Here is a 26,624-nt window from a genome sequence, read left to right on the forward strand (position 1 = left end):
AAACAATCAATAATATCAGGAAAAATGTGTCTATAATATGGATGACTTGTATAATTTATCTCGTCATTTATTTTTCAATGTGCATCGGGGAGGGAGAATTTCTTATCGATGATATTAGTTTGAAGTTCATTACAGTTTCGTATATACGCGATATATCCGCATATCTGACAGTCAGACACGTGTCGGCTACAGAAAATCCTTGACTCTCTGTCTCTCTCTCTTCACCTGTCTGCGATCGCAAGGCTATCGACGTTTATTACGACGACCTGTGATTTTGTAACAATTTTCCGGCTAATTTATCGAGCCGGATATTTCTCGGATTATATTTATCCGTTATACGATCGACGTTTTATCTCTCTCTCGTATCTACGAATTAATTTTTATTTTACAGAGGAACAGAGGATTGTTTTTTTTTTCCGCATTGATTTTATAGGCAAGCTTTTCCTGTCGGATATCGGTCGAACGGAAAATTGGCGATACGAACAATAAGTGAAAAAAATGCAAAGTCGTCCTTTCATTTCAATTGCGCAACTCATTAGGATGACGGAAATGGAGAAGTGCGTCTTATCGATATATCACGGAGGCAAATCACGTATATCGGTCTTGTTGACTATGCTTTCTCGTAGAAAGTAAAAGCACGTCAGGGTTTCGTGCCAAGGTGAGATCGCGGTGAAATCCGTTCTTGCGGTGTCCTTCGCTCGTATCGTTATACATATATGATGTTAAGCACACACACATATATGCATATGCTACTCTAATAAATTACTAAACATAAACACACTGATACTCTAATACAGGAACGTTACACAATAATGCTTACGTACGAAGTTTCAATTATAAAATACTACTTATAGAATTATCCAATGCGAATTAAGGATCGAAGATCCTTTTGTTGTATACAATTCTCGAGAAAGTAGGACAAAAATGATTTCTGCAGCGTCATAATAAAAATTTTTTTACAGCCATACATGTATGATATTAACTTTGAGTATAAATTATACAGCGTTGTTCTTATTACGAAAGTCTTATATATGGAATATTAACTATTAACCTTGGCCTTTGTTATCATAATACCGATTCTATAATGAAACTTGTGCAAAACGATTTTTTGCAAAACTTTCCGCGTATATGTAAATTACACTTGATTAAGTCATATCCAGGCGCTTTAAGGATGTTTATCGTTATTAATTCCTGGAAGGAAGTATTTTCCTTTGCACGATGACAGATCGAGAATAAGATCCCTTCGGGCGGAATAGAAGCAATCTCTTCTTATCTTACGCATTCTTTATTTTTACATTCTACGCTCAATCTATTAAACATCAGTTTCACTTTTGGTGAAACTTGAAACGTAGAAATTATTGATACCTTGTGCGCATTTTTTCGATAAAAATAGATCGTCTTTTTCAATTTTTTTTTTTTAAGAATCATTACCGCTCTCGGTTTTTGCGATGATGACTGGAAATATGACCGCGACTATAAATATTTTCCTCATTTATGTTTCAGTACCCACTTATCAGTGCAACATGTCGGTCACTTCCGTGCAGCCAACCACAACCGAGAGCCTCTCCCGCCACGGGTGAGTAAATTTAATTCTTTCTCGCAGGACAACCGCGACTTATAATTGCAAATGTTTGTCCGAGGCGTCCGTTTTGCTTTAATGATTTTCCTGCTATGAAATGCGTCGATTTGGTACATTTTTATTTCTCACCGCGGAAAAACCAATCGCTCGCTCATCATATATATGAATCTCAATTCTTTTGTCGATATTAAAATATATTTCAATTTTTATATACGAGATATAAAACAGCTGCACTTTCAATTAAATATCCAATCAGCGACGTGGCTCATTATCTTGTAAATTTATTATGAAAACATGGACATAATGTTTAATGTTCAACGCGCAAAATGTCATATATCATCGTAAACTTCGGGATTAAAAAAAACCTAGAAACTTCGGTCGTTATTATATAATCGCCGTGTCGTGTTGTTAATTCCGCGGCTAATTAATGCTAACGCAAACGATGCAATCTTAAATGCGGTACGCGATAGAGAGCAAAGATATAGAGAAAAAGAGAGAAAGACAGGTTTAGTCCAACCAGCGATTGCGACGTTTTCTCATTTCCGTTAAAGTGCGCAACGCATAACTCGACTTCCTAAGTAAGGTATTGCATGCGCAAAATAGACGGAAACATTAATCGAGGAACGTTAAAGGCATTTATATACGCCGCCGAATCGCAAGAATGTTATTTATCATCAAGAATGGAAAAGGAAATAATTTCATTTTTAATTAAATAATTAATAGAAAGAATTTTTATTTTTAACCCTTTACTTTTTTTTAAAGAAAATTTGATCGAATTTCTTGCGGCATAAACTAAATTTTATTCCATCGATATAATTATTTTATAATGTCACAATTCTACATATGGACACTTGTGTGGAAATAAATATTTATGGATGCGTAAAAAATTATAAAACGATTAAATTTAACTGATTCGATTACGATTTAAAATATTTATATTTTTACACAGAGAGAATTTTCTCTTAGAATTTATCCTGAAAATTATGGTAATCGTGGAACAATATGGTATTGGAAGAGTTTGATAAGAATTTCTCTGATTAATATTTACCACAATAAAAAATATTAACAATAAGAATTGAACATATGTAGAGTGCGATGGTATAAAATAATTAAATCGACGGAATAAAGTTTTGTATATAACGCAAGAAATTTTCGATTAAATTTTCTTTAAAAAAATGTGAAAAAACATTAAAATTAAAAAAATATTAATATCTACCACAAGATATAAAATATTTTCGACTGATCAGAGAAACTTACAAAATTCTTCCAACATTGTCCCATGATTTTCATAGTAAATTCTAAGAGAAAATTTTCTCCGTATATTATAGCTATTATATTTATATCAAATTATTGATTTTATCTAAAAGAGAGCTTATTAATTAATACTATAATATTTATATATTTGGAGGAAAGGGGAGGATTATTCCCTGGAGAATCTTTCCTATATTCTGATTCCTTCAGTCTTTATTTAATTCGGCAAGACAGAATTATTATCGACGCAAAAGTTTAATTACTCATCTGGCGTAGTGCCATCACCTGACAAAGCTTTGTATGATTTTTACGGCCATTCACGAGATTCCGTTCTCTCTCCGGCCTTTGTTCTCTCGTGTATGTTGCGTGACTGTGTCTAACGCACAGATACGCGCATAATGCGAGCGGACCTGGCTTATTACACGTGTGTTCACGTAGTCGTCACGTGAAAGAAGCGTTTTCCTTCCTGATTACCATATGCGCGCATACTCGTTCGAATTATTAATCCGTCTCGCGATTCTTTACTCTTGTTTTTCGACCAGCAGGTTCAAGGTAGTTTGCTCCTGTATCGTTTCCATAAATCGTATTAACTCTGGGAATCGCGAATTATCTGGCAAAAACGTCTACACTCGTCGGACTTTGGCATTTTTTCTCTTTTTCTCCCTTGTTACGTCTTTCTTTTTTTTAATGATGATTTGCGCTCGAAATGATATGTAAAGTCTCCGGTAAGATTGAGGTCGATGTTTTGTAACGGAAATTTTTTACCCTCGATCTAATTATAATGTACGGTCGGAGCTTATTAAGCGCTTTTGCTGAATTAAACAGAATTGAATTTAAAAACAAAAGTGGCACTCTTAATTGCAAAAGGAATTAAATTTTCCATTACGAAAAATTCATCGCGCGACGGAATTTATTTGACGGAGAAGCTATTTCGATTCATCGGCGACAATACAATTAATTTTTACCGCGATATGAATGAAAAATCAGAAGGAAAATAATTAAGAAAAGATTAAATCTGAATTAAATTTAAATTAAATCTAAATTAAATATTAATTTTAAATTAATTTAATTTTAAGTTGAACGTGTAATTTATGATACTTTATCGATTTACAGGAGCAACATTTCGTTATCCTGTCATAGTCTGTGCGGCAGCGTGGACGACGGTCTTCAAGGTTCGCATCCCCAGTACCAGGATACGATGTTGACGATCGAGGAACTGCGCGCCCAGCTCAACTCCTGCTTTACGTAAGTCTCACGGTTGATTTGTGCACTTCGTTCGCGATTTATAAATCGATCGCGTAGTTATGTGCATACATACATGCGAGACGAGACGATACGCGATGGGGAATTCTACGACAGACTGTGGGAGAATTAATCAGGGATTACGCAACGTAATTGAGTGACGTTACTGTCTAGTCAATGGAATCCGGTACAATCTAGAGTATACAACAATTTCAATTCGTGTCGCGGTGACGCAATTACATACGCTCAATTTCAACTTTTTTTCTAGAAAGAAAAACATTAATTTTTTCATAAATAAATTAAAGTAAAATAAATAAATCAAAAATTAAATTAAATAAAATAAATTATTTTTTGATGTAAATTAATATTCGCGGATCCCACGGAAAAATGAGAGAAAGCATTATAAGACTCATTTTTTACGATCGTTGTGAATAAAATAAAATTTTAGAGGAAAATCCTTACTTATAATAGATTCTTAATTATACATATTTATTGTACACAGAGAGAATTTCTCGTTATATTTTACCGCAAAATTTACTACAAATTTGATCATGTTTGGTAATAAGCCGAAAATTACCATTCTATGCATATTAAAATTATCATGAACGATTAAGTTGGATTTAAAATATTATGCCGCATTGTAAAATTTATATAAAATATTTTATATGTTTATCACTTTTTTGGTATAAGTTTGTAATATATTTTAAAATTATTAAAATTGTATTATATATTTTAGTAAAATTAATCAAACATATTTTATATCTTGTTGTGCTAATATTTTTATCGTGGTGAATATTAATCAGGGAAACTCTTATGAAATTCTTCCAATACCATATATCGCCTCACGATATGAAAAATTCAGGATACATTCTAAGAGAAAATTCTCTCTGTTTACGATTTAATTCTCTCGTCTCACAAAAATCCAGCGTTATGAGAGCATATACAATATATATCTGCGGACTATTTTTTTCTGAACGACAGTTTTTTCGCGATTCGCAAGTCACGAGTTCCTCGCGAGCGCATAATAAGTTGCGTGAGAAGAACTCGCGTTTCTTGCGCGCAAGCCGGTAGTTCCGCGTCTCGCATCTGGCGACTCGTTCGGCATTCACATTCACGACGATTATCTCGTTCTCTACGCAGATGCGGAGTGTCGTGGAGCGAGGAACACGTCTCCCTGGACTGCAGCGAGTGCGGCGGTTACTCCTTACAACGACCGTGCCCGCTCTGCGACGGACGTTGCCATACCTCGTGGAAGCGCGACCGCATTATGGTAAGTTATGTGTGTCCGCTTCGATGATTCCCTCTTTCTCCTCTCGAACAAACGGGAAGAAAATCAATGATTCCGATCGTATATTTACACCGTTAACCTTTGATCGGCGCGATACTCTTTTCCCTCATTAAATCATTGATTAAGTAAATTATTATCTCACAATCATCATTCGTTATTTATTATCCCTCATTGACCTTTGATGATGAGGTGGTCATGGTGTTTATTAAAGCGTATATTTAATTTTTTTTTTAAATAAAAGTCCAGAAGTCGGGTATTATATAATGAATAGCTCCTGCGAGTTCTTGCCGCGGCTATGTTAGATTGTGACGTCAGAAGTACACGCTGCAAATTCTTAGATGTCATATATTTAAACGAAACTTTTTATATTAAATCTCTGATATCACAATTTCAACACGTTCGGCGAGCAGCCTTAATTATGTATATTTAAAAAAAATACATGATGTGTTTTTATTACAGTCCCACGCGAGTGGCAAGGCGAAATGGGTCGGCGAATGCGGGCTGAGTTGCGGGCCTTCCCTGGAGGAGTCGCTGGTGCCTGCGTTGGAGAAACTACGGGCCACCTCGTGAACGGCGTCGGCCCAAGCACCGCCAACCATGCACAAGACTTAATCCATCACCATCCATCTAGTGTCACCCATCACCATTGTGTGCGAGGTTCAAGAGAAAAAGAGAGAGAGAAAAAGAACGCGTGAATGTGGACCGCGGATGATATGCGTTATGTTCCTGTGGAGAGCGGCTGATAAGGGGGAGAGAAAGGAGGCCTCTTCCGGACTCCTGCGGCTTTCCTCGAAGATATAAAGCCGGATCCAGCTGGTCCCTCGATATCGGGGACCAAAACGTCGTCATTATCATCGTCGGAAGTACAAAGCTACACGTCCACGAAGGATTCCTACTTTCTTCTGTATCGAATGACAATTCTGTTATAACACGTTGCTTCGAACTGTTATCGAGAATGGACTTTACTTTCGGAGGATTTACACCGATTATTTTTTTAAATGAAAAGTTCGCAATTATCTTAGCGAAATTAGGAGATAGCTAATTTGCAAATTCGCTGCAACAATTGTAGAATTTTTTTTACCCGAAAATACGGCGCATCCGCAAAGTGGATCCTTTGAATGCTTTTTAGATTCTATCGCGATAGTTTGATAGAGATGTGTAGCATTGAATCGAAAAAGTTAGGTATGAATTGTACGAAATACACTCGGATAATTCCGAGTGAATCTCGATTTATCTGACGGTTTGTATATATAATATTCGAGATGCAAACTTCACGGTAAGAGAGTAATCTTTAAATTTACGTAGACACATGAACGAAACATCTTATAATCGAAACAGCTTTATATCTCAAAAGTTAGACAAATCAATTTTGACCGTCCTAGTTTCAAGATATCAATTTTGTTATCATTTATTCGTCGTCAGTTATTGCTCTTATAGAAGTTGAACTTTCCAATTCATGCCGTGTACGTTATTTAAGAGAACGTGTTGTTGAATCCGGTCACTGTAATAAAAAATAGTAATTTCTAAAAATGTGTTTTATATGAAAATAATATAACGCTATTTTGACATCTATGCGATATAGTTAGCTGTTATCTGAAGACAATCCTTGTCTTACAAATTATTATTTTCGAAACAAAGTGACCGATTCACACACACTTATAGAAAAATTCAATTTCTTACCGTAGATTGATTATTACGAGTATTTTCAATTCTTTAACATCGAATTGCCGCGACTTCGGCGAAATTTTAATGACGATAGCTTAAAGATCTTCGGTCGTTCCTACAACAGTCCGAGGAGCCGGTCTTTCACTTTACTTATTTTTTTTTACGTAACGAAAGTTACATCTTGGCCTCTCGGTCGTGCAAGCGAGCGCGAGTTTGCATTACGTGAATTCTAGAATAATTTTTTAGGCAACAATTAATCGATCGAGCGATCCGATAGCAAAAAGGTGTTCTGTCGACGACCTTTCGCGTGAGAGCACGACGTATCGGTATTGTAAGGAAACAATTATTCGATATATCGCTTATATAAATTGTCACAACTATCATCGGCGAATCGAGCTTTGCGAATGTATACGATTATAAAAAATTAATCAAGGTTTTTCGTGCCTCTCTAGCGAGGGCTTAGTGTTAATGTATAGGAGACAGAATCCGTGTTTATCTATTACGAGAAATGTTAATTCCACAGATTAGAGAATTCGAAATGATTTTTGCACGTTGGTACGACGTTGCAAATTGTTAATACAATGTTTAAAAAAAAGAAGAAAAATGCATAAATCTACAATTACATAATAATCCGATTGTGTATTGTAACGGAATCAATTAAACGAATCTCCTTGAGTCTATGAAAGTGTAAAAAGAGTCGATTTTATTTATAGCGCGTTTTTCGACAAAGATACGTCTTGCTCGCTTTAAATCGTCTGCTTTCCCGGCGAGAGCTTCTTCGCTAAGTTGTTGGAAGAGAAGCTCGGTCTCAAGTGCGCGTGATTGTCTCTCACGCAATTCAATTGTAGACTCGACACAAAATAGAGATTGCGAGTGCCAAAAATTTCACGGACTCTTGAAAAGTGAATCTCGAAAATCAAAATCAAATTTTTTCTCCAATGCTTTAATCGCGATTTTTTAAAGCACGATATACATTTGTTTTTTTTTAATATTTTTTGTAAAAAAATTTAATTATTTAAATATATAAATAATGTCTGTATTCGTAAAAAATATTTAATTTATGAGTTTTAATGTTATTTACAATCCATTATTATATATAATGTTCTTGTCCTTATTATGTCATTAATATGGCACTTGCAGGATTGCTTGTGTCAAGTCATTTTCTTGGAAAGCATTTACGTCGTGCCAATAACTTTTCCGGATTTTTAATCGTTTTATAAGAATTCCGTGCCGAAAGTCCCCCTTTCTTAGCGAGATTAGGAACAAAAGAACGTTTACCGATTTTCCTCAGCAGTATGTATACTATATATATATATTGCGAGTGCGAAAATACATGCTCATCAAAATGCATCCTCATTTATTAAATTAAACCGTAATGTATAAAACTTTTCTAGAGTATTAGCTCGCAGCGAGCTTTAGTTTAATGCTTTAGAAAGTGTCCTCGGTAGTAATTTTTATTTAATCTGTAAACTTCTTATTTATGACGAATACTGCAAAAGTATGGGTTTAATAAATACTTGCAAAAATCTATTGTGTGGCTTGTTAATGTAAGTTTTACCATCTTTATCATTATCCTTCTACAAGATAAATATTTTTATCCTTTTATGAGTATAGAGAGATTTAGAAATAATATTTTAATATCTTTTTCTTACTCTTATTTATATTTTCTATAATAAATGTAATTTTTTATATGTATATTGCGGCAAAATAGTTTTATTTAAAATGTAAAGTTTTTAAAATGTACTTATACCAGAATAATCCACCGTGTGTAGTGAATCATTTAGTTCCATTGAATAAAAGATCTATCAATGGTTTATTGACATTTTTCGCATCTTATGTACATTTTGATCATGCCAAGCAGCACGTTCACACTATCTTTTTACAGATAATTATACAGATGATAATATTTTATATTTATATGTCGCGTATTTTAGTACATTATTCAAAGTCACATTTTACGCAGTGTATTATCAGTACGATTATTAGAAAACGACATAGAAACAGTTTTAATTAGTAAAAAATTAAAATATTACACGAATATTATTCATTTATAAATTTATTTACTTATTTAATATGCATTATTTAATTCCTTATCACTTATCCTTATCTAATACTAAACTTGAGATATAATAAAATAATTTTGACTTAAATAAAGAAAAGAATGAATTACTTTGAAAAGATGCAGTGTTTTTTTTGTAAAAGATTATTATATATAATAAATAATACATATATATAGTTGGTTTTTAGTTTTAACATTTTAACAAAAAGGATTGCTTCTATGTCGCCTTTCTTATAAAATATTTAAGTATTCCAGCCGCAACAAAAGTGATTGTTTTTTTAAAAGAATATTTGCTTCTAATTATTTTTGCACATAGATAACATCTATCTATAAATATTCAAATGATTCAAACAATTTTCAAACGAAAAAGTATAACAGACGGTGCGAATATTAATTTCCATAAATTTGCAAAAAAAGAACATTACAAAAATGAGTATTTAAAAATAAATTTTTTCAAACAATTCTGTATATCTCTGTAATGCTAAAAATATATGTATACATAGTTACAATAAACAAAATTGACATCGAAAATAATGTAATAATTGCAGTATAGTGTTAAAATACTATCGCGTGCAATAGTTCACAGAACACCAATGTTTTGTTAATAAATAAAAAATACGAAAATTAATTATGATCGTATAATAAATAATTCCTGTAGAGAAGATGAATAATTAATTCAAGAAACTCCTACCAGCAGAGTATTTGAATGTCGTTAATAATTTCTTATTAAAATTTACAAGAATTTTATTACATAATGTATACTTTTATACTTCAAGCATAATGATGTTATTCATTGAGTTCTTCATTTGTGTTTAGCTATGAAAGCACCATTGCACGCGAGAGTATCATTGTACTGTGGCTTGAACGCAAAGAGATCGCGATACGTAACCGGATACGTCGTATTATATTACACAAGAGGAAAGAAAAAACGCATTTCCTCAAAATGTCCGTATTCTATATCCGGGCTCCTCTGTTTACCGCGATTCATTCTAGTTTTGACTATTATTTTATGTTAAACTGAAGCACCGATTCCGCTGAGCGAGATCGAGCGAACTCCTCTGTACAAGACGAGAAGATAATAATCTCAGCATCCTACAAGGATCACTAATCCTGCTCGCGACTCGCGGCGCAAGCGATGACAAGAATCAACTTTGGTGCACTATGAAGTTTGTATATGTGTGTAAAATAAATTAATACCTTTGCTGCGCACAGTAATAGTAGTAGAGCAAAGATCGCCGCGACGACGATTCTCCCGTTCCGTTACTTCGATCTAAAAGTATTATTGAAACGATTATTTAAACAGTATCGAGAATCTTGCGCAGAAAATTCGTAGGCGATCGATGAAAGGCGATGGTTTTTAATATTCTATTTATAGAATTTATTTAATAGGAACGAATCGCTGGTGGAACTGTCGCGCATTCCTGTTCGTCGAGGGTAACGTCGATCACCGGTCTGTAGTCGAGAGACACCTTAAATGCGAAAAAATTATAAAATTAAAAATTAAAAATGATTATTTAAAGATAAACTAATTTTTAAATCTCATTAGTTGTGTTCAATCTAAATAAATGAAAAAATACCTCTCCCGTTCTCGGATTGATCTTCGATAGCGTATGCTTTCTCCAATGCTGATCAAATGGCTTGGGCTGCTGGTTCTCGATCGGTTTACTATAGTCATACTCGTCGATTCTGTCTTTGTAATCTTCGCGAGCATGCGCACCGCGACTTTCCTTTCTGTTCTCCGCCCCTACAATGGTCTGCATCGCGTTGATCATAAGATTTTGCAGCTCTAATGTTTCTATCAGATCGGAGTTCCATATTAAAGACCTGTCTGCGACCTTCACTTCGTCGAGTTTCTTGTAGAGATCGATCATCTTTCGATTGCCTAAAAGAAGTTCCATAATGACGTTACACAATGTTCGTAAATCAAACGTGCAGTCATGTTATATAAGCGCGTGCTTTTCTTACCTTCTTGCAAGGTTTCGGCATCTCTAAATACCGACGCGTGCGTCTGCATGGTTTTCTGCATGGTCAGCCGCAAGTCCGCGGTGGATATGGAACCGTTGGCGTTTCTGACCCAATCTAAGTTAGCCACTGTCTCTTCGCCTGCGTTCTAAAGAAAAGAAACAAATACCATTTGTTATATACTGTTCGTCTTATAATTAAATCAAAAGTAACTTGTATAAAACGCTTGTAGCTTATAAAAAAAATATTCGAAATAATAACTCACAGGCTTGAGAGAGCCGATCGTCTCGCCCGGCTTATTCTCCTGGGCGATAGTTTTAGCGCAAGCACGTCCGAATACGACTAAATCCAACAGAGAATTGGCACCTAATCGATTGGCACCGTGAACAGATGCACAACCTGACTCACCACATGCATACAACCCGGGTACTACTTTATCCTCATTGTTTTCTCTTGTTAACACTTGACCCTTGTAATTCGTTGGTACTCCTCCTGCAATTTTAAATATTACATTACAGATTAATCTTAACACTTTTCATAAAAATTATAGAAATTATCTTAAATAAAAAACAAAAAAAGAAAAAGAAAAAAAAGAAATACATTCTTATGTTCTGTTTGATAGTTGCACTTCAGAAGATTTTCTTGCTAAGAAAAAAGTCAACTGCGATATTTCCAATGTTGGCGTCATCGCTTCGATGATTTCACGCATTGGAGTCATCATATATATAATATCAAGATACATATGATATAATATCAAGATAGTAAAATGTAATTTTAAAATTATCTAATTATTAATTAAAACTACCCTTTCTTTTTCACAATTAAAACTTCTAAAAAGGAATTAATTGAATTTACGTACCCATATTGTAGTGTACGGTGGGTATGACGGGAATGGGTTCCCGAGTCACGTCGACACCGGCAAATATCATCGCTGTCTCTGAAATTCCTGGTAATCGAGCGGCCAATTGTTCAGCCGGCAGGTGATGTAGCTGCAAGTAAATATGATCCTTCTCCGATCCGACGCCTCTAAGCAGAGAAAAAGAAACTATATTTACCACGAATATTTCCAAAGATACAAAACATCGACGAGTGATGACTCACCTGCCCTCTCGGATTTCCATTGTCATAGATCTGGACACTACGTCTCGCGATGCCAGATCTTTCGCTACCGGCGCGTAACGTTCCATAAACCTTTCGCCTTCGCTGTTTATCAGATAACCACCTTCGCCGCGACTGCCTTCCGTGATCAGACATCCAGCACCATAGATACCTGAAGATGAATATAATTTCTGTAATTCATATTTTTTATTTCATCTTTTTTGAAATATCTAAAAAAAAAGATAGAATTTCTATAGTATTTTATCTATTATATTATATTAATATTACTAAAGTAAATAATAATATGAATAATTAACTTGATAAATTATTAAATAAATTAAAAATATGAATATTATTGATATTTTATTTCTTATTAATTATCTCATCACTATTGTTATTTCTAAAAAATTACCTGATTATCTCAAGACCTCATTATTTAAAAATATGTTAGAGCGATACAATTCTGATGCAATGATTAATATACCTGTGGGGTGAAATTGTACGAATTCAAGGTCCTGATTAGGCAGATTGGCTCTGGAGACCATGGCAGTGCCGTCACCGGTGCAGGTATGTGCGGATGTGCAGGAGAAGTAGGCGCGTCCGTAGCCTCCGGTGGCGAGCACCGTGTTCTTGGCGCGGAAGCGATGCAACGTTCCGTCCTCGAGACAGAGCGCGATCACACCGCGGCACTCGCCGTCCTCCATCAGCAGGTCGAGCGCGAAGTATTCGACGAAGTAGTTGCAGTCGTAGCTCAGCGACTGGCCATAGAGCGTGTGCAGCAAGGAATGCCCGGTTCTGTCGGCGACGCAGCAACATCGGTGAGCCTGGCCACCCTTGCCAAACTTGAGCGATTGACCGCCAAACGCGCGTTGATAGATTTTGCCTGATAAGAATGATAAAGTTCAAAGTTAGAATTGCTATATATATTCATTTATTTTTATTAATATTATTATATTTATTAATATTAATATAACAAATAAAATTCTTTAGAATTCCATGCCCATTTTTTTAGATATTTGAAAAAATATGAAATAAAACATAAGAATTACATAAAATATGTTAGAAATTGAGCAAAGATATATAAGTTTATTAAAATGCAATTTTAACATTATTATTAAGATACATAAGTAATGGAATTTCACAGATCTTCAATTTCTTTTTAAAAAGTTTTTTTAAACTAAATTATAATAAGTAAATATATTAAAAAAGATAATTGCAACACGTATCCAAGTATACGATGATAAGTAGCAAGCTTCAACTACATAGCAACGAAGATGAAATTTGTTATTTTCATATAGTGTTTCGAAATATTTGCATTTTATTTTCTCGATTGCAGGGATAAATTCTTGCTTGTTAATTTTACTTCTTACCAATAAGTAAGAATGCATAAGTGCATAAATAATTATCGATAGGACCACGTATACCTTTCGAAATCATTATTAAATCATGGAAGATGACAATAGAAAAGAAGAAAATAACGAAGTAAAAGAAGACGTAAGAAGTGATGAAACTGGATCACAAGAAAGAGATTCTAGTAATCAGTATCAATTGATACCGAAATCCCCTTCTAATCGTAAATCCACGCGAAATGAGTGAGTTACATAAACAGCTGTGATATGTGTAATTGCGACAGATAAACATGTCCAGAAACTGTTCTAGAAAATATATTTATTTTTAGATACATTATTAAATTATATAAGAAAATATCTATTAAATTTTAAAAAATCCAGATTTTCTCAAACATTATTTCTATTATTTTTCCCGTATAATTCAATTTATTATTTTCCTTTCGCCGTAATTATACGGTGTATATTTGAACGAAGCTGATTCGCATTTCACTTTCAGACAATACAACAGAAGATCATCTCGCTCACGATCACGATCGCGTAGCAAACCTTTGCGGAGAAAGCAGTGGAGAAGCGCGAATGCCTTTCTCAATTTTATGCAAGATTTCAGGCAGGTAACGATAATCGTGAAAATTACAGAATAACATTAACGAGCTTTATAAGTAAAAAATTATTGTTATATCGAAAAATTACAGGATTATAATAAAGTGAAGAGCAAAGATCTGCTTCGACTCGGAGGACAGAAGTGGCGACAAATGTCATCCGCAGAGAAGATGCCTTATGTAAAGGCGGCTAAGCTAGCGCAACAATCGCAGCAAAATAATAAAAATGACCAGCAAACTAAGCCCAATAACGGCGACGTCTCGAAAAAGTCGGACAACGAACAAAAAAAGAAAGAACGAGAGGTTTATATTTATTCAATTAATTATCATTTTTTTCGCATAAACTTACGCCATCATTATGCTGTTATATTCAACAAATATGTCAGTAAATCATTTAAAGCAAAAATTCAATTTTCAAAAATTTATACATCATGAGAAAGATATATAAAATATATCTATACACGAAGAAAATTTTCTTTTAGAATTTACCCCGAAAAACATGGTAATCATAAGACGATATTGGTATTAAAAGAATTTTATAAGAATTTCTCTGATTAATATTTGCCACAATAAAAAATATTAATATGTATATAGTAAAATTAATCAAACATATTTTTATATCTTATTGTGATAGATATTAATATTTTTTATTATGGTAAATATTAATCAGCGTTATAAAATTCTTCTAATATTATATTGTCTTACGATTACTATGATTTTCAGAATAAATTTTAAGAGAAAATTCTCTCTGTTTAAAAATAAAAATATCTATATAATATATATATATGTATATATGAATATATATATATATATATATATATATATATATATATATATATAAAATTAGACTGATCATTCTCTTGTAATATTTTGATGTTATTTATGTGTTCAGAAAAGAAAAGAGAGAAGGCGTTCCAGAAGCAAGACATACGATTCCGACGCGGAATCAGATTCCGCAACCTCGGGAACAGGCGTGACTAGCGAGGATATTTCAGATCTGAGTTCTTAGACAATCTAAATTGCAACAACAATAATATCAAGAAACATGCATATGAAGTTATTCAGTTTACTTTCATCAAGTGTTCTAAAATTTGTTTGTATTATTCTTGAAAACGTGAATAAAGTTTAAGACCGTATCAAATAGCTTTAATATTATATTAGATCTATCCTCAGTCATATTCTCTGTATTTTCTTGCAACATTATCTATTTTTTATTATTATTACATCTATTACTATAACATTTTTTAAGGTTCCTCGCCGCGGCTATGTTAGATTATGACGTCAGAGGCGAGAAAGCTGAAAATTCTTAGATGTTATTTTTTAATGAAAAGATATTTCGATGAAACACTATTTCAGATGGCTTTAGCACTTTTAAAATACCTCGAAAATTATTCTTTTCCCTTGACAGCTCAATCAACAACCATAAAAATGATCTCAGACTTCGGAACGACTGCGCAAAGATCAGGCCTCATATTATAGTCATTTTACATATGTTGATTGATTATAAAGGGAAAAGGATAGTTTTCGAAATATTTTAAGACTGTGCTAAAGTGCTGTTTTCATCAAAATACTTTCTATTTCGAAATGGTATCCAAGAATTTTTAACGTGTTTTCTCGCCTCTGACACACAATTTTAACTTTGTCGACGAGGAGCCATGCAAGAGCCTTAAATCTTCTCTATTTCTTTTTTCCCTCTATTATATATAAACGCAGACATATCTCGTTCTGAGAATAGCTAGAAAAACCAGTCCTCGACATTAACATCTGCGCTTACCATCGGTGGTTCGGCTGAAGGGCATGCCGCAATTCTCCAGCTCGATGACAGCTTTGGGGGCCTCGCGGGTCATGTAATGAATAGCGTCCTGATCGCCCAACCAGTCCGAACCCTTGACGGTGTCGTACATGTGCCACTGCCAGTTGTCCTCCTCCATGTTGCCCAGAGCGGCGTTGATGCCGCCCTGGGCAGCCACCGTGTGCGACCTCGTCGGGAACAGCTTGGTGATCACCGCGGTCTTGAAGCCCTCGGCCACCAGGCCGTAGGCCGCCCGAAGACCAGCACCACCGGCTCCTACCACCACTGCGTCATACGTGTGGTCCACCAGCGGGTATTGTTTGGAGATCGCGTCGGAGATCTTGGCCGCTCGGCCGTCCGGTGTGTGATGCAGCTTCCGGTTGCTGAGTAGCGGCAGTCCCAGCTTATTCTGCGGAAATTGAAATAGTAAGAACGAGGAAATGCATATATGTATGATTAACAGTAAAGTTATAAATTTTTTTTTTATTTTTACTTTTATTAATTATTTTATTTTTATTTTATATTGAACTAATCAATTCTAAAGGGATATAATTTTGACTCATTATAAAATTAGCTAATTATAAATTCAATTTATTATAAAATTAAAATATCAAAAAATATTTGTTTATTAAATTATAAAAAAATATTTACTTATGAAAATATAAAAAAATTGAGTTATGTGAGTACATGATAAAAAAATTCAATAAATTTGATGAGCAAAGAAAAATAAGTAAAATTAAAAAACCTTATAGGTTGTAACATATCTGATAATATATAAAAGAAAATGATACAGGCATTTGCACTCTTTATAGTTTTCCGCTTTATGGATTAAACATGTGATTGCTGGAAGGAGCTCTAATTATTTCCTTTAGGATTACGAGTTATGTAAGACACGTTATTTATAATGAGTCACGGACACGCAGCTGCGATCGCGTGTGTACATACATATGTGTCCGATGTTATGTTCGTCCAATTTGTGCGACATGAACACGAGTACAAGATTCGTTAGTTACAGATAAAATTTTATGTGTCGTTATTTCATACCGTTAAATGTCACCAGAATATTATAAAAAGAATATGTCGCGCACAAATTTACAAATTTCTCTTTTTAAAATGCAGTAAACAAAGTATTTTTTGATATAAAGCGTTTGAAAGATATAAAAGAATATCTATAGGAATAATAATCTTAGAAATGTAATGTTAAAAGTTTTTCACAGATAGCCGATAAAAAGTATAATGTTCTTATAAATGTTCTTATGTAACAATTTAATGAGAAATTATTTTTACAAATAATGTAAAAGTGATATCCACTGACTGATTGGCTAAGAATTGATTTAACTGACAATAAAGAAAAAAAAAAACAAATAGCGAAATTAACTTCTTCATTCCACGTCCTACATATTTTGCATAAAATTGAAATAATACTTGCACATTGTATCGCACTTAGAAATACACGTAATCAACATTACTTAGATTGCAGATTGCATTATCGCCTAGATTGTTTGGAAAACGTAAATTTTCCTTGACATTTATCGGTCAATTTGCATATAGGAATATTCATCAAAGATAAAATAAACATTTTGTTGCTCGAAAAATTGCATAGCAATATCAATATATTTCAATACTTCAAAAAAATTCAAAATGCTGCTAAAAATTGAATCCTATATGAAATTCTTGATTTATTACATTTTCAAAATATTTTGGCAAATTTTTTCTAATTTATTTAATTAATGTTTTCCAATTTATTTAATTTTATTGCAAATTTAAAAGTTTCAATACTTGAAAATTAATAAAAAAAAGTAGACATGCAATCTGTCTAGATACTTTGTAATCCATCATGCAAACAAAATCGTAAAAAATAATGATATCACGGAGACATGTATCGCGATTAAACAGTGTAAAACAGCCAGTATCTTTAAATATATGCGCTCTCAAAATTTTCTTATCTTTTTAATAAAACTCAGCGTCTCTGATCTGTTATCAGAGACCCAATCTCGATAAACAAGTTGGCGCTTTTCGATAAATCGCACAAGGTTGTTTCATAGATATGTATAATGTTGTAATTCATTTTATACTTATTTCGATACATTAAAGTTTTGTGCGAAAGAAAATAAATTGTAAAAACAGAATGAAGATGTAAAAAAATAAAACTCGCGTTATCAATTCAGGTGACATCGAGACGAGATTCCGCGAAATAAATCGCCTCGCACTTATCGCTGTAAGTTTACGTCAAACATCTATATCAGTGTTTTTTATATTATTTTTTATTATCTACAAAATTATTATTCGACGTACAATTCTTAAATCCAATCCAATTAAATTAACCAAAATAACAAATATCAATATAAATAATATCTTTTATGAAAACTAAATAAGATGGCCATCAAAAAATCTTGTAACTTTATTTTCAAGTTACTTAACCGAACTTTGTAAGATACAAAGTACAAGAGATTGAAGTGTTGACGAAAACTGAGAAATCTAGACTAGGATATACTATATATATATATACATATATATATACATATTGAGTCACGAGAGCACCGTTAGACGCAAGCAGCCCTCGTTGACGTAACATATTGTGAGACAAAGCATATGGGAATAGATAAATAAATGTATAATATTCCATCCGAGCCCCCCAGGAGACAGTGGAGAATCGTCGAGATAGAGAGGGAGGAAAGCGAGGGATGTCGCGTGCACCCACGAAACACGAGGCAAGACGGCGCGTTTCCGGGTCGCGCGCACCTTACGTAATTGATCCGCGCATCGGCGACGAGATGCATCCACCACCGATAGGGCAAAAAAATTACATAACTAGTCATCGGAAAATTCGCGCTCGTCTCTCGGTGGACGGATTCGATCTGCGTCGCGGGTCAATATATAGGAAACGCGAAAATGGGAATTTTTGTAAGATGGCGCGAGGTAACGCCGAGATTCTAGGCCAGGAGGCCAGGTAACGCGAGGTTCTAGGCCACGAGAGGCCAGGTGCACCTCGAGACCGACCTAACTTCGCCCCGAATTTCGTCTCGCGGTGAAATAAGGATTCCCTCCATTTTTTTCTCGCTTTTTTTTTCTCTCTGTAAAAGTCATTCTCCCCCAACAATTCGGAGACGAAGTTGCAATAGCTTCTAGGTTCTAAGCCCTATGCATTGTCACGTTCCCTTACCAAAGTCGCCGTCCCGGACAGATTCCTCGGCAGCAACGAGGCCGACAGCTTCAGCAGTCCGCTCATCTCTTCTGTCACTCTCGTCCTTGTCACTTGAATCCTTCGTCGAGATACGCCCCCCACAAGACTCGCACGCACTCGCCACGCGACTAACCCCCTGAGTGGCGGCGACGAATCCCCGAACCCACGCTTCGCTTCGATCCGCACGACTCGGCGGCTCGGCACCGACTGACGCCGAACCTCGCCGGAAATCGCGCGCGCACAGTGCTGCCAACGCGTTCGAAAAATTGGAAAGGCGCCCTTTTTGCGCTTCGGATTCTGTTTCAAACGAGGTCGAATCGAGAGTGCACTCTCCCCGAGTCTCGAATTGTCGAGGGACCCCGAGGATTATTTTTCGATTAGATTCTCAATCTTTTTATCGCGTACGCGCGAATTAGAAATGTCATCGCGCGCGCAACTTTTACCAGCTGCCTTCGCGCTTTACGCATGCGTGTCGAGCGACAAATGTCAAGTAATGGGGGCAGAAAGGATAATCAACTTTAGGGAATATTGACTTTAGAGAGTATCAGCTGATTGAGAATAGGGGATTTCAGCAAATGCGACTTTGCGGAGGTATTGAAAGAAAGAGGCAAAATACAAATATAGTTATAAATATATAATGTGTAAAATCAATTCTAATTAATAGATTTGTTCTATGCTCTTTTAATTGGAGATTCTTTCGCAAAAAAATGCCTATTCAAGTTTTGAAGAAACAAAGAGTTGAAAACCGCGAAGCATGAATAAAATTTACTTCTTTGAATTAAGAGAGATAAAAGAAACTAAATAATATGTTTATATATTGTTCTTGACTATTCAACATAACTCGAAGAACGTGACACAATTAAAACGAAAAAACAACTTTTCATCTATTGATAACATATACATAAAAAGTTTTGCGTGGGAGTTTAATTGTCACAAAATTTCTTCACCACTCGAAAATCGACATCACATTTTTTATGACGTATACTTTATCACGTTATTTTTATTTACATTTATGTTTACACGCTAATTATATATGCAATTTTTAAAGAGAACTATTTTTTATATTCTATTTATATCACGATATATTTTTTTCTAAACATTTATAAATATTCTATGCATAATGCACGATGGTATTCATAATTTACACAAATTTATATGAAACGGATACACGATTAATACGAACTGACATAATGAGAGATCGTCTGATATATTTTTTGGATTTCTGTGAATGGATTTTACATATATAAATATTACATAAGTTTAATAGAGAGCGAAACAAGTTAAAAATTATTGGCCTCTCTCTGTAAAGAAATTGATGCATTTATAGTAAATAATTTATTCAACGCATTTATTATTGCGATATATTGTAATATCGTTATCAGCGAAGTTGTGATTAACGATTATCTGTTATGAAATCGCAACATATGTCAAAGATGTAATTATTAAGTGAGCTGAATCACATTTGCTTTTTTTCTTTTTCTTTGTTTTTGTATAAAAAAGGAAATGTCGATCATCATTATTGAGCGTGCAACATTCTTGTACTACTTTTCTTTGTATCATCGTCATTGTTTACAAGGCGCACAAGAATTCAAAAGAATATTTTCTGAAAACTTCTGAAACCTACTTAAAAAAATATATATAACGTCAATCTCGATTCATTTTTTCCTTGTAATCTAATTGATACAACGTTGAACTTAATTAATTCTACCTATGAATCACACAGCTAACGTATGACACATGCAAGGATACCGAGAAATGCATAAAAAGCTTATGCAGATTATCATCTGCACATAAGAAGTAATATATTTTTATGAACAAAAATTTTTGCATAAATGTTGTGACGATTTCTCTGATGTATTAGTTTTTCCACATTTAATGTGCTTGATTTGAAATATGGGGTTAGTGATAACAGATAGCTGATTAAATTCACAATCGCGCAGCTGTCATTACATTTTATTAATTAACCGACTGTTTGCAATTCAATACGCGCGAACTGCAGGCGGAACATGTTGAGCCTCACTTTCATCTAGAGTCGTGTCAATAACAGGCCGATAAGAGATGCAAATCTGCAAATCAAACGTAAAATCAGAATCACAATAGTCGAAAAACGAACTAAATCTTTCAAATTTTCATCAATTCATCAATTTCGTCAATTTTATAAATATTATTATATATATATATATATATATATATATATTTTAAATTAATGAATTAATTAAAAATAATAATTATTTTATATTTTCTATATATATAATCTATAGTATATTATATTATATATTATATTGTATCACAATTGATTTAATTTTGATTACAGATGCCTAATTAATTTTGTAAAGCAAAATTAAATCTGATTTATATAAGAACGCATATCTCAACCAACCGATCCATCTTCCTGGGCCCATGTAAGCGTATGCTTACGCCAGTGTTCCGCGTAAGGTCGTTTCTTCTGTCCTTCGAGTGATTTTGTGTAGTCGTACTCATCAATTCTCTCCTAGAAATAAAAGAAGTATTCCAAATTAGTAATTAGAAAATTGATCTTTCTCGATCAATCGATTAAAACCCATAAGTATTTTCATTGAAAAATTTATATTGATAAAAATTCGAAAAATCTCAACTATGTACGTGTATTATTTATTTGCTCATTAATAAAACATTAATATTTATAAGATATTCTAAATTTTCCGCATTTAATTCTCCTTCATACCTTGAAGTCGTCCCTGAAGTGCGAGCCTCTCGACTCCTTTCGATTCTCGGCCGCGTAGACAATGTGCATGGAAACGAGCATCATATTTTGTAGCTCCAAGGCCTCGACGAGCTCAGTGTTCCAAATGAGGGACTGATCTTGCACCTAAAAAAAAAAAAAAAAAAAAAACGTTCAAAAGCTATTCAAATGTATATGTGCACTTCTAGATAAAACATTTGTCGTACGTATCATCGTCTTATGCAACTGTGTTACGCCATCGCTGCGCAATGTAGCAATGCAATTATCGCAATCTATCACACTTATTTTTTTTAATGTATTCTGAAAGTCGGAAAACGGTCGAATATCTTAAAAACAATGTAATTTAGAAAAAAAATTGCAAATAAAAAATTGATTTTTTTAATCAAAAGTATTAATACTTTGATTATCGATGAAGGAAATTCACATACGCACAGAAAATTTTGACGAAATTAAATTAATAAAATGTATAAAACTTGAATATTTATAATATTTGTGATACACATATGCTCAGCATTTGAATTACTTATAATATAAAATGATTACTTATAATATACCTTCGTTCATAAAATAAAATTGTGTGTATGCGTGTGTGTGTGTGTGTGTGTGTAAGTAGTGTATAATCTACTTACACATAGATCCGGTAAATCGCATGTGTACAGACGGGTTATCTCCCTACATCCACGTTGTAAAATATCACAAGATCTTAATACCGAACAATATTTTTGCATCATGCGTTGCATCTCGTCGCGCAGCTCGACCACAGGAACGCAACCTTTCGCATAACGGGTTGCATCGAAGCGACAAATCGACTGTTCACCGATCTCCTGCATCCAAATCGTGCTTTGATAAACATTTGTATGCTAATTTTCATAAAATATGAATTTTCTTAATCAGCGATTTGAATGCGCATTTTTTCGCGCCTTATTATACTTTTAATGTGAAAAACTTAATTATTAAAATAATATAGTACAAATATATAACATGAAAAATAAAATATTAAGTTGTGCATGTCAAAATATTGCTCAAATATATTGTAGTAAAAAAATTCTCCCCTTTTAGAGTATCACCAAGACAATAAAATTCAATATTAAAAAGCGACCTAGGCGATATATTATAGTATTTGATTAAATAATTAAAAGTTGATTTCCCATCGAGATAAGTATAGATGAATAGTATTTCTGGGAAATATAAAAAAACGCTGTAATTTTTTACTGGTGACAGATCTTCGTGACGTTCGCCAGGTCTAGCGATACAGTCGATTTGATCGGCGATAGCTTTGCCAAAGACCACTAGTTCCAGAAGACTATTAGCGCCCAGTCGATTAGCGCCGTGAACAGACGCACACGCGGTCTCACCAGCTGCCCAGAGACCTTCGATCGGTCTGTCTTCCTCGTTTTCTCGTGTTAATACCTGATAACGTGTTATTTACGAGATACAATTACAGCGTCAAGTAACCGTGTCGAGTCAACGTCGATAAATTGGATATATATAATCTTTTCTATTATCAAAATATGCACATTATTTTACACATGTAACGAAATTATCATTGAGAATATATATTTAACTTATTTTTGTTCATAATATCAAATATCGAACAGAAAAAGAGTAACAGATTTTTGCCAGTTAGAGATAATTGTATAACTGCTATGATAAAAAAATAATAAAAAATAATAAATAATTGTACATTTTTTATTGTATTTCTTACTTGTGCACGCCAATTCGTAGGTATGCCGCCCATGTTATAATGCACCGTGGGAATTACGGGGATCGGTTGCTTTGTCACGTCTACTCCGGCGAACACCCAGGCGAGGTGCGAAATTCCGGGTAACCGCTCGTGTATCAGGTTGGCTGGCAGGTGACTTAATTGCAAATAAATATGATCTTTCTTTGGTCCGACGCCTCTGTAAAGATATCACGCCAATGTATTTTTTCTCCTGGAAATCTGCTACCATATGCGCCAGATTTACATAATGACGCGTAACTATAGTTGCATAGCGTAGCTAACAGTTTAGTTACGAATGAAAAATGCAATGAACGTTGCTTAAGCAAAAACAAATGTACTCAAAATAAATAATAATTGTCAATTATACGTGTTCTGTATACAAATTGAATTCAGAAAAAATGCAATTCACTAAAATTACAATATTTTAACTACTATACATATAAATCTTTTGAATTAATATAGCTAATAAATTAAAATAAATGTTTTTCTAATAATATACCTTATTGTTTTCGTGCAAGATGACATCCTTAAATTTGCTATATTTCTTTTACGACTCTTATTGCGCTATAATTGAATTTAAAAAAAAATGCGAATTAAATTACAATTAATAAATTCCCAACCTTCCCTCCAGTATTTCGATGGTCATAGCTCTGGAGACGATGTCGCGGGAGGCCAGATCCTTAGCTACAGGCGCATACTTTTCCATGAAGAATTCCCCGTTGGAGTTGAGCAGTTTGCCACCTTCTCCTCTGCTGCCTTCAGTGATGAGTATGCCGCTGCCATAAATGCCTTTAACGCGAAAAACGTCAGTCGATCAGCTGATCGTGAGAGAACAACAAGAAATTGCGTCGATGAATTTACGACGATCTGAGAATACCGGTCGGATGAAACTGGATGAACTCCATGTCCTGCAACGGCAGTCCTGCTCGACATGCGATTGCCATACCATCACCGGTGCAGGCGTGCGCAGCGGTGCAGGAGAAGTAACATCTTCCGGAACCACCCGTTGCGATTACCTGTAAAGCGATAATGCATTTCAATTAGCATTAAATTTTACAAAATCAATAATAATCAAGTCGATGATGAATGAAAGAGAAAATGACTTCTCCTGTAAAAATATAAGAACACAGAGAGAATTTGCTGTTGAAACTTACCCCAAAAATCTATTTTATAAGAGTTTCTCTGATTAAATATTTACCACAATAAAAATATTATATCTACCACAATAAGATATAAAATATGTTCGATTAATTTTACTATGTACATATTAATATTTTTTATTGTGGTAAATATTAATCAGAGAAACTCTTGTAAAATTTTTCCAATATCATATTGTCCTATGATTATCATGATTTTCAGGGTAAATTCTCAGAGAAAATTCTCTCCGTGTAGATCAAATATAAATATGAAAATAGACAGACTATATAAAAGCCGACAAATAATATAAATTCAATAAGGAAAATATGTATAAATCTTGTGATATTTTTCTTTACCGTATGATGAGCCCTGAATCGATGCAGAAGACCTGTCTCCAGTTCCCACGCAAGAATCCCTTTGCAGCATCGGCCGTGCATGAGCAGATCGAGAGCAAAATACTCGATGAAATAGTGTACATCATAGCGAAGACTCTGTCCGTAAAGGGTGTGAAGTACCGCATGGCCAGTTCGATCAGCGACAGCGCAGGTTCGCTTAGCTTGTCCACCTTTGCCGAATTTCAACGACTGGCCTCCGAAAGCGCGCTGATAGATCTTTCCGTCTTCTGTACGACTAAAAGGGCAACCTGCGAATTTCACAATTTTGTGTGTGTGTTATTTACTTTTTATTTAATATTACGGAATTAAACTGGACTCTTCCAGTCTCGCTCGCTTCCGCCAGACTGACAGAAACCGCAGGGTGCTAATACGATTCTAAATTTTAATAAATTATAATAAATTGATTCTAAATTATAATTATTAAATTTATATATAAAATTATATATATATATATATAATCTTAAATTATTAAATTCTTTCTTAATTTCTTCTCTTCATAGAATAACCGTAGAATAATTACATTTATGTTGACTTTATATATTGTTGTGTTTATACCGTAATTTTCGAGCTCGTAAACTGCTCGAGGTGCTTCTCTCGCGAGCAAATGTATCGCGTCCTGATCACCCAGCCAGTCGGATCCCTTCACGGTGTCATACATATGATAGAGCCAGTTGTCCTCTTTTCCTTCGGCGATGGCGGCATTGATGCCACCCTGGGCGGCGACGGTATGCGACCTTGTCGGGAATAATTTCGACACCACCGCTACGCGGTATCCTTTTCTGCCGAGACCAAAGGCTGCTCTTAATCCTGCGCCTCCTGCTCCTACTATCACCACGTCGTAGCAATGATCTATGAGAGGATAGTTCTGCAAATCAGTATATAGATAAATTAGCAATGAAATATACTAATTGAAGAAAGAATTCAGAAAATTCACTTTGTTAAGGGAAAATTTTAGTCAGAATTAAGAAATAATTTATAAATATTTTTGAATATAAATTTATATATTTCAAATAGATAGGAATAAGAATAAATTAAATTATTTATGAAAAGATAATATCATATCAGATGAAAAGGAATTACGGACAAAAAACTTGTATATAGTTGATTTCCACATACTTTTCTGCTTAATTGATAAGAATATTGAATTATTAAGGAAAATTTATGTATAAGAAGTTTTTAATATAAATTAATATATATTTTAATAACGTTAATAATATATTTTGAAATGCTCTTACACTGCTGCTGTTGTCCACACCGCACTTTGCCTTTTCCGCTGGACTAACATTGACATGAAAATTTCGCGAATTTCTGATCGTCGTGCGAGACTGTCTCGCAAATTTCTAGAAAAAAATTAACATTAAATTCACATTAAAGATAATATACATTTAATATTATATTGGAGCCTTACAAATATTCCACGTGGTATTAGTCGATGTAACATCCTTGCAAATATTTTCTAGGTTCGAATGCGCTTTAACAACTGTCATAATTGATAAAGCTCTTTCAGCTTCTGCTTTCATTTGTCAAATAATAAAACAAATGAAAAAAAATTTAAATAGCTGTAACATATTTTACATTT

At 34.0% G+C, this 26,624-nt stretch overlaps 4 protein-coding genes and 1 long non-coding RNA gene across 9 annotated transcripts in view; 3 read left to right on the forward strand and 2 right to left on the reverse strand.

The window, feature by feature from the left end:
- The window catches only part of Pino (protein pinocchio), a 49,049-nt gene extending 40,494 nt beyond the window's left edge, over positions 1–8,555 (forward strand). For all 3 annotated transcript variants that reach the window (XM_029304672.2, XM_029304680.2, XM_029304688.2), the window contains 4 exons: positions 1,504–1,576; positions 3,944–4,075; positions 5,213–5,342; positions 5,820–8,555. In XM_029304672.2, the coding sequence (XP_029160505.1) occupies positions 1,504–1,576; positions 3,944–4,075; positions 5,213–5,342; positions 5,820–5,930 (446 nt within the window). In that variant the 3' untranslated portion in view covers positions 5,931–8,555. The remainder of the gene's footprint in view (positions 1–1,503; positions 1,577–3,943; positions 4,076–5,212; positions 5,343–5,819) is intronic.
- A 264-nt stretch (positions 8,556–8,819) lies between these two features.
- SdhA (succinate dehydrogenase, subunit A (flavoprotein)) lies at positions 8,820–19,306 on the reverse strand. The gene is made up of 9 exons (XM_029304647.2): positions 19,048–19,306; positions 15,867–16,293; positions 12,629–13,027; positions 12,148–12,316; positions 11,906–12,072; positions 11,312–11,538; positions 11,050–11,194; positions 10,662–10,966; positions 8,820–10,553 (listed from the first exon to the last, which is right to left on the reverse strand). The coding sequence occupies exons 1-9, from the start codon at positions 19,111–19,113 to the stop codon at positions 10,467–10,469; spliced, it is 1,992 nt and encodes a 663-aa protein (XP_029160480.2). The 5' UTR covers positions 19,114–19,306; the 3' UTR covers positions 8,820–10,466.
- Positions 13,472–15,143, forward strand: LOC114932452 (uncharacterized). Its single transcript, XM_029304659.2, has 4 exons — positions 13,472–13,736; positions 13,990–14,104; positions 14,186–14,395; positions 14,985–15,143. The coding sequence occupies exons 1-4, from the start codon at positions 13,591–13,593 to the stop codon at positions 15,099–15,101; spliced, it is 588 nt and encodes a 195-aa protein (XP_029160492.2). The 5' UTR covers positions 13,472–13,590; the 3' UTR covers positions 15,102–15,143.
- A 621-nt stretch (positions 19,307–19,927) lies between the features above and the next one.
- LOC114932425 (succinate dehydrogenase [ubiquinone] flavoprotein subunit, mitochondrial) lies at positions 19,928–26,610 on the reverse strand. 3 transcript variants are annotated; one of them, XM_029304617.2, is made up of 12 exons: positions 26,454–26,610; positions 26,281–26,385; positions 25,601–25,910; positions 25,007–25,293; positions 24,391–24,529; positions 24,134–24,302; positions 23,496–23,691; positions 23,003–23,200; positions 22,420–22,614; positions 21,773–21,916; positions 21,449–21,559; positions 19,928–21,134 (listed from the first exon to the last, which is right to left on the reverse strand). In XM_029304617.2, the coding sequence occupies exons 1-12, from the start codon at positions 26,484–26,486 to the stop codon at positions 21,048–21,050; spliced, it is 1,974 nt and encodes a 657-aa protein (XP_029160450.1). In that variant the 5' UTR covers positions 26,487–26,610; the 3' UTR covers positions 19,928–21,047. The 3 variants fall into 3 exon arrangements, 2 of the variants coding, with proteins under 2 accessions (XP_029160450.1, XP_029160462.1); XM_029304629.2 differs by lacking the exons at positions 22,420–22,614; positions 23,003–23,200; XR_003819893.2 differs by lacking the exons at positions 19,928–21,134; positions 21,449–21,559 and having other exon boundaries at positions 21,851–21,916; positions 21,997–22,614.
- Positions 23,033–25,087, forward strand: LOC114932440 (uncharacterized). The gene is made up of 3 exons (XR_003819898.2): positions 23,033–23,169; positions 23,516–23,645; positions 24,145–25,087. It is a non-coding gene; the product is annotated as an uncharacterized LOC114932440 (long non-coding RNA).
- Positions 26,611–26,624: the final 14 nt, after the last annotated feature.

The sequence above is a fragment of the Nylanderia fulva genome, unplaced genomic scaffold (genome assembly GCF_048542155.1).
Source record: "Nylanderia fulva isolate GAGA-0341 unplaced genomic scaffold, ASM4854215v1 Scaffold23, whole genome shotgun sequence".
NCBI lineage: Eukaryota > Metazoa > Arthropoda > Insecta > Hymenoptera > Formicidae > Nylanderia > Nylanderia fulva.

Coding starts and splice junctions, on each gene's coding strand:
- LOC114932452 (XM_029304659.2), top strand. CDS start 13,591: ATGGAAGATGACAATAGAAAAGAAGAAAATAACGAAGTAAAAGAAGAC. Junction 13,737..13,989: donor CGTAAATCCACGCGAAATGA/GTGAGTTACATA, acceptor TTTCACTTTCAG/ACAATACAACAGAAGATCAT. Junction 14,396..14,984: donor AAAAAAAGAAAGAACGAGAG/GTTTATATTTAT, acceptor TTATGTGTTCAG/AAAAGAAAAGAGAGAAGGCG.
- SdhA (XM_029304647.2), bottom strand. CDS start 19,113: ATGAGCGGACTGCTGAAGCTGTCGGCCTCGTTGCTGCCGAGGAATCTG. Junction 16,294..19,047: donor TGTCCGGGACGGCGACTTTG/GTAAGGGAACGT, acceptor CAATTTCCGCAG/AATAAGCTGGGACTGCCGCT. Junction 10,554..10,661: donor TCAATCCGAGAACGGGAGAG/GTATTTTTTCAT, acceptor TTCGCATTTAAG/GTGTCTCTCGACTACAGACC.
- LOC114932425 (XM_029304617.2), bottom strand. CDS start 26,486: ATGTTACATCGACTAATACCACGTGGAATATTT. Junction 25,911..26,280: donor GTGTGGACAACAGCAGCAGT/GTAAGAGCATTT, acceptor ACTGATTTGCAG/AACTATCCTCTCATAGATCA. Junction 24,303..24,390: donor CATCCAGTTTCATCCGACCG/GTATTCTCAGAT, acceptor TTCGCGTTAAAG/GCATTTATGGCAGCGGCATA.